This window comes from Camelina sativa, chromosome 8, assembly GCF_030686135.1.
Source record: "Camelina sativa cultivar CO46 ecotype springtype chromosome 8, ASM3068613v1".
NCBI lineage: Eukaryota > Viridiplantae > Streptophyta > Magnoliopsida > Brassicales > Brassicaceae > Camelina > Camelina sativa.
The window spans coordinates 24825964-24831963 of record NC_141887.1 but is presented as its reverse complement, the minus strand read 5'-3'; the positions used below and the strand labels follow the sequence as shown (position 1 = coordinate 24831963).

The 6000-nt window shown below is 37.7% G+C and overlaps 1 protein-coding gene across 1 annotated transcript; it reads left to right on the top strand.

Annotated features, from left to right (window-relative positions):
- The first annotated feature begins 3402 nt into the window (after positions 1-3402).
- LOC147940425 (uncharacterized) lies at positions 3403-5459 on the top strand. Its single transcript, XM_087463195.1, has one exon. The coding sequence runs from the start codon at positions 3900-3902 to the stop codon at positions 5457-5459; it is 1560 nt and encodes a 519-aa protein (XP_087319321.1). The 5' UTR covers positions 3403-3899.
- The last annotated feature ends 541 nt before the right edge of the window (positions 5460-6000 follow it).

Below are 6000 nucleotides of genomic sequence, written 5' to 3'. Positions count from 1 at the left end.
ATTTACACTTTCTCTGTCTCTCTTTCTTAATATTCATACATACACACACAGCTCAATCAGTACTAGCTAGCTATTTGATTATACATCTATACTTGGCGCGATAAATTCTATTTATAGCCAAAAGCCCATCAACAAGCCAACACACGTGTCCTCTTATCACAATTTTTTTTTTTAAAAAAGATGAAATCTAGAAGACACTTCTAGACTCGACATGAATACGCAACATAGTCTTCTATAAGCACTAACGTATTTATCAACATAGTCTTCTATACGCACTAACGTATTTATCAAAGCATGATTACTTGTAAGAAAACTCATGCAATATTTGGCTCCATTCATGTTACAGTAATTTCACTTAGTGGAATATTATACGTGCCTCTTCTCATCTCTCGCCAACACACATTTCGGTTATATCATTCCGCAGGCCCATGACTTCCAGAGCCGTGCTTCAGAAAAAGGTACATATTTGTTTTAAGCCACAAATAATAAACAAATATGTAAATGCCGCATTTTTTCTTTCTTTCTAAATTAGGCCTTCTTTGTATATAGCGTTTTTGGCCTTCTTTGGAAACAAAACTCATTAACATTTATGGAAACGAATAAACCAGAACCGTCTACAAAACTAAAAGAGAATAATCTTTGTGTTCGGATTCATTAAGATGAACATGATGAGCTTATTTCTTTTTCTCTGTAACAAAATTTCTTGATTCATCAGTAAATAAATGTGTTGTAAAGCTAAACCAGTAAGTTTATCCAATAATAAACTAACTAGGCAAAATGATTCATGGGTAAACAACTCAAATTTGTATGCAACTTTATCAGTTATTAAGGACTATTCATTGGCGCATTGGATTATTCAGCTTGAATTTGTTTCTTACAGTTCTTTTGACATGATTGATAATACTCATAAGTCATAACGTGCCACGATTACAATCGTTTCAGCGCTTTTATGATTTATATAGAGCTTTATAATTAACCAAATCCAGTACTTTCGTCCATTAAGCTTATTTATTGTATCTCTTATAGTGGACTTGTAATAAAATTAATATTTGGATGAGTTAGGCCGATCTCGCAGCAAGCCCAGCAAGAGAATGCGACTTTTTTAAAACACTCCAGTGTACACTGTGAGTTGATAATAGCCATTGAAAGTTTTTACAACGGTAATTTAGAGCATTTCCACGGGGAGATTCTCTCGCTGCTCTTGTTACTGGGACTCAAAAACAGAATAAAAAACCTATCATTTGGTCCAGTAAGAGAAGAAACGTTTCTGTAAGAAGGAACGCGACGTGGCGTGTTTTTATACGTTGATGCATAAATATAATATTTTTTTGTTGCCATTTTTTTTCTCTTTCCGGATCCTCTCTCTCTTCTCTCTTGATGTAATCTCAAGACTGTAAAATTAAAGGATTCACCTCGAATCCTTTGATTTTTTCGGCGTACACTCGAGGGTTTTGAGCTGCTCCTGGTTTCAAGCCACCAGAGCCGAAACGGTTCGCTATCAAATCCGGGAAACTCTTCGATGTTTTGGGAGCTTCCATTGGTTTGCTTATCCGATTCGGCATAAATTCGTTCCTTTCTCTTTTCCCCTAAATTTGATGAGTTTCTGGGTCACTCTTTAGTTTGAGCTTGAATTGTGTGTCTGTGTGGTCGTATTGATACTTTTTATGACCATATTGAGAACACTTCTGGATTTGCAACTAGGTTGATGGGTGTGAAAGTCTTAGTGCTTGATGAAGCTGATCATCTCTTGGACATGGGTTTCCGAAGGGACATTGAGAGGATAATTTCCGCTGTCAGTTTTTTTGTACATAGGCTCTCAAAATTTGGGTTGGAATCTTGACTGTGTTTTTTGGTGTCAAGGTCCGTCAAATATGCCATGTTTCTCTGAAACGGGATCATGAGTTCATCAATTTTGTACAAGAGGGTACTGGGGAGACGCACCAAAAGGTAAAAGATTTCTTTAGGTTGATTTGAGTGAATGACCTGTCGTATGATTGGATTTATCGGTTTCTTGTGTCTGTTATATCTTTCACACAAATGTACATGATTGCATCACTGGATAGACATTTTTCGCTTCTATATGTGCTTCTTAAAGAACACATCGCTGATAATGTGGACTATAAGCTAACACTGTTCCTCTATTGCCATTCTGAATCACCAATGTCTGTATTTCTGAACTAACACAACCTAATATTAATTAATTATATGTTTAATATTAATTATATGTTTAATTTAATTTTGAGCAACCTAATACAAGTGAGATGGTCTTATGACGTCAAAGCTGACTTATTAATTAATTACTAGAGAGAAACTAGCCGTTAATGATTTCCCCAACGGTCGGCCGAGAAGAACTAGTCTATATTCACATAATAGCCTTTGTCTGTTTCGCGCTACAAAAGACACACAATTCATATCAAGCCATCGAGGATGATCACTCTAGCAACCGTAAACTCACAGGTTTCAAACCGCTTCTAAGCGATTGTTTCAAAGCTCTCATGGATTTTTGCTTGTTGTATTCTATCTTTTTATCTTTTGCTTTGGGGAAAGCTTTGCTTTGTAATCCTTTAAACTTTGGATGTTTAATCTCCCTCTTTGTTTCTGGCTTGATTTGAATGAATGAAGTCACCTGTTTGTCAAAAAAAAAAAAAATTAACTCGGCTATATATTCTAATCCAAAAGATGTAAACCTTAAAAACCGAGCAGTCTTTCTCAGACTCAGTCTCTCGTCTCTTCATATACCCAAATCGTAGGTTAGTTGCTCTCATTAATTAGTGTGTTTTATTTGATAATTGATTTTTCACTACAAGAAAACAGTCGATTTGCGACGGAAATTTGAATCCCTCGCAAATTTGCGACGGAATTGCAAGTACTTTGCTAGGAAGACGAGGGAACTTGCAATTCCCTCGCAAAATTTGCGACGGCACAGTCCCTCGCAAATTTGCGAGGGATTTAATACAGACTTGCGACTCTGCGGAGTTTCCTCGTAAACAACTCGCAACTCTCTCGCAAATTGCGACGAATTAGAGATGACGTTATCTATAGCAAATTTGCGAGGGAGTTGCAAGGGACGAAGATGTCGGCAGCCACGTTTTCCCCGAGTTTAACTGTTTTGTCGGCAAAACAGTAAAAGCCTCGCAAATCCCTTGCAAAAAAATAAACTTTTTAAATATCCCTCGCAAATCCCTTGCAAATTTCCCTAGCAAATACATATCAGTTATTTTTAGTAAGCCTATAAATAGCAAGTTCATGATCCATGGAAACCACAACACAAAACACTTGCAACAAAAACACTTTTACTACCAAAAAAAATCTTGTGAAAGACAAAAAATGCTGCAAAAAAAGGCCTAAAAACATTTAAATTCCATAATAATGTTTGGAGGCAGGCAGCATGAGATATACACAATGCGACAGTGGATGTACAATCCCAGAGATCCGGAGACCGGTGATGTGACGAGAGAGTTTTGTGATGGGTTGCGCGCTTTCATGTACCAGGCGACAAACCAAGACTTTGCTCGTGAAAACGGTACAATATTTTGTCCATGTCCTAAGTGCTGCAACGATAAATATTTGGAATTTAATCTAGTGAAGAAGCATCTCTATAATAGAGGATTTATGCCAAATTACTATGTATGGTTTCGTCATGGAAATGGTTGTAGCAGTAATGTTGGAAGTAGTAGTATGAATTATGCTGATGATCAACCTAGTAATTATGGGCATCAAGAATCTGATCAATTGTGTTTTTATGGGTATAATGAGGAAAATAGATTTCATGATATGGTTAATGATGCATTTCATGAAACTATTGCTGCACAACATTTTTATAATATGTTAGATGCTGCAAATCAACCTATCACGATGGATGTAGAGAAGGGCATTCTAAGTTATCTTTGGCATCTAGGATGATGACAATTAAAGCTGATAATAACTTAAGTGAGAATTGCATGGATTCTTGGGCTGAACTCATTAAAGAGTATTTGCCAGCTGATAATGTATCGGCTGAGAACTACTATGAAATACAGAAGTTGGTTGCGAGTCTTGGATTACCATCTGAAATGATTGATGTGTGCGTTGACTATTGCATGATTTTCTGGAAAGATGATGATAAGTTGCAGGAATGTCGGTTTTGCGGGAAGTCGAGATATCAGCCTACTGAAGGAAGGACGCGAGTGCCATATAAACGTATGTGGTACTTGTCTGTTGCTGATAGATTGAAACGCCTATACCAATCAAAACGGACTGCAGCGGCAATGAGATGGCATGCAGAACATTCTACTAAAGAAGGAGAAATTACATACCCATCTGATGCAAAGGCGTGGAAACATTTTCAAACGGTATATCCTGACTTTGCTCAAGAGTGTAGGAATGTTTATCTTGGGTTGTGTATAGATGGTTTTAGTCCATTTGGTATGTCAGGGAGGCAGTATTCTTTATGGCCTGTTATATTGACGCCATACAACCTTCCTCCAGATATGTGTATGCAAAGCGAATTTCTATTCTTGAGTATTTTGGTATCAGGTCCAAAGCATCCAAAACAAGCTCTAGAAATCTTTTTGCAACCTATGATTCATGAGCTGAAGCAGTTGTGGTATGAAGGTGTTCAGACATTCGATTCGTCGCGAAAACAGAATTTCAATATGCGGGTAGTGCTAATGTGGACGATTAGTGACTTCCATGCGTACGGAATGTTATCTGGGTGGATCACACACGGAATATTATCATGTCCTTATTGTATGGATCGTACCGAGGCGTTTCAGTTAAAGTATGGGCGAAAACCTTGTTGGTTTGATTGTCATCGTCGGTTTCTTCCCTTGCATCATCCGTACCGGAAGAACAAGAAGTTGTTTAGAAAGAATAAAGTTGTGCGTGTTCCACCACCAACTTATGTCTCTGGAAATGATTTGTTTGAGCAGATTGATTACTCTGGCGCTCAAGAAACATGTAAACGTGGGGGTAACTATCACACACCAGCAAACATGCCGGATGGATATGGAAGCGCTCACAATTGGCACAAGCAGAGTATTTTTTGGAAGCTTCCATATTGGAAAGATCTTCTATTGCGGCACAACCTTGACGTGATGCACATCGAGAAAAACTTTTTTGATAATTTCATCGTTACGCTTCTGAATGTGCAAGGTAAAACAAAAGATAGCAGGAGATCTAGGTTGGATTTGGCGGAAATATGTACAAGGATCGATTTACATATTACAAGAGATGGGAAATTACCATTACCCCAATTTCGATTGTCAGCAGAGGCTAAGAAGGTGTTGTTCGAGTGGGTTAAATCTGAAGTGAAGTTTCGAGATGGATTTGTCTCAAAATTTTCAAGATGTGTGGAGCAAGGCCAAAAATTTTCAGGTATGAAGAGCCACGATTGTCATGTCTTCATGCAACGGCTACTACCATTTGTATTTTTTGAGCTCTTGCCAACACACGTTCATGAAGCTATTGCAGGTATATAAGTATATAAAGATATATATATATATATATATATATTTTATGTATTGATATATACTTATTTAATTAATTCACCCGTGAATTTATTATACATTGGTTCGTAGGTATCAGAGTTTTTTTCTGGGACTTATGCACTAGAACATTGACCAGTGATGGCATAGAGCAGTTACGAATAAATATTCCAGTGCTAATTTGTAACTTGGAGAAAATCTTTCCCCTGCCTTTTTTGACGTGATGGAACATCTTCCAATCCATCTACCACATGAAGCTGATCTTGGTGGGCCAGTGCAATTCGCTGGATGTTTCCTTTTGAGCGGTTTATGAAAGCTCTTAAAGGAAAGACCAAAAATCTTGCCAGAGTTGAGGGGTCGATAGTCGCCGGGAGTTTAACAGAGGAAACGTCTCACTTCACATCATATTACTTTAGCCCCACCGTGAGAACCAAAAAAACACGTACTCGACGATATGATGACGAAGGCATTGCACCTACATATAACGTTCCTGATGTTCCAGATATCTTTGCTCAGATAGGAAGACTTGCTCGAA

What these genes read in the sequence shown, in the direction of transcription:
- LOC147940425 (XM_087463195.1), top strand. Translation starts at nt 3,900, where the DNA reads ATGATGACAATTAAAGCTGATAATAACTTAAGTGAGAATTGCATGGAT.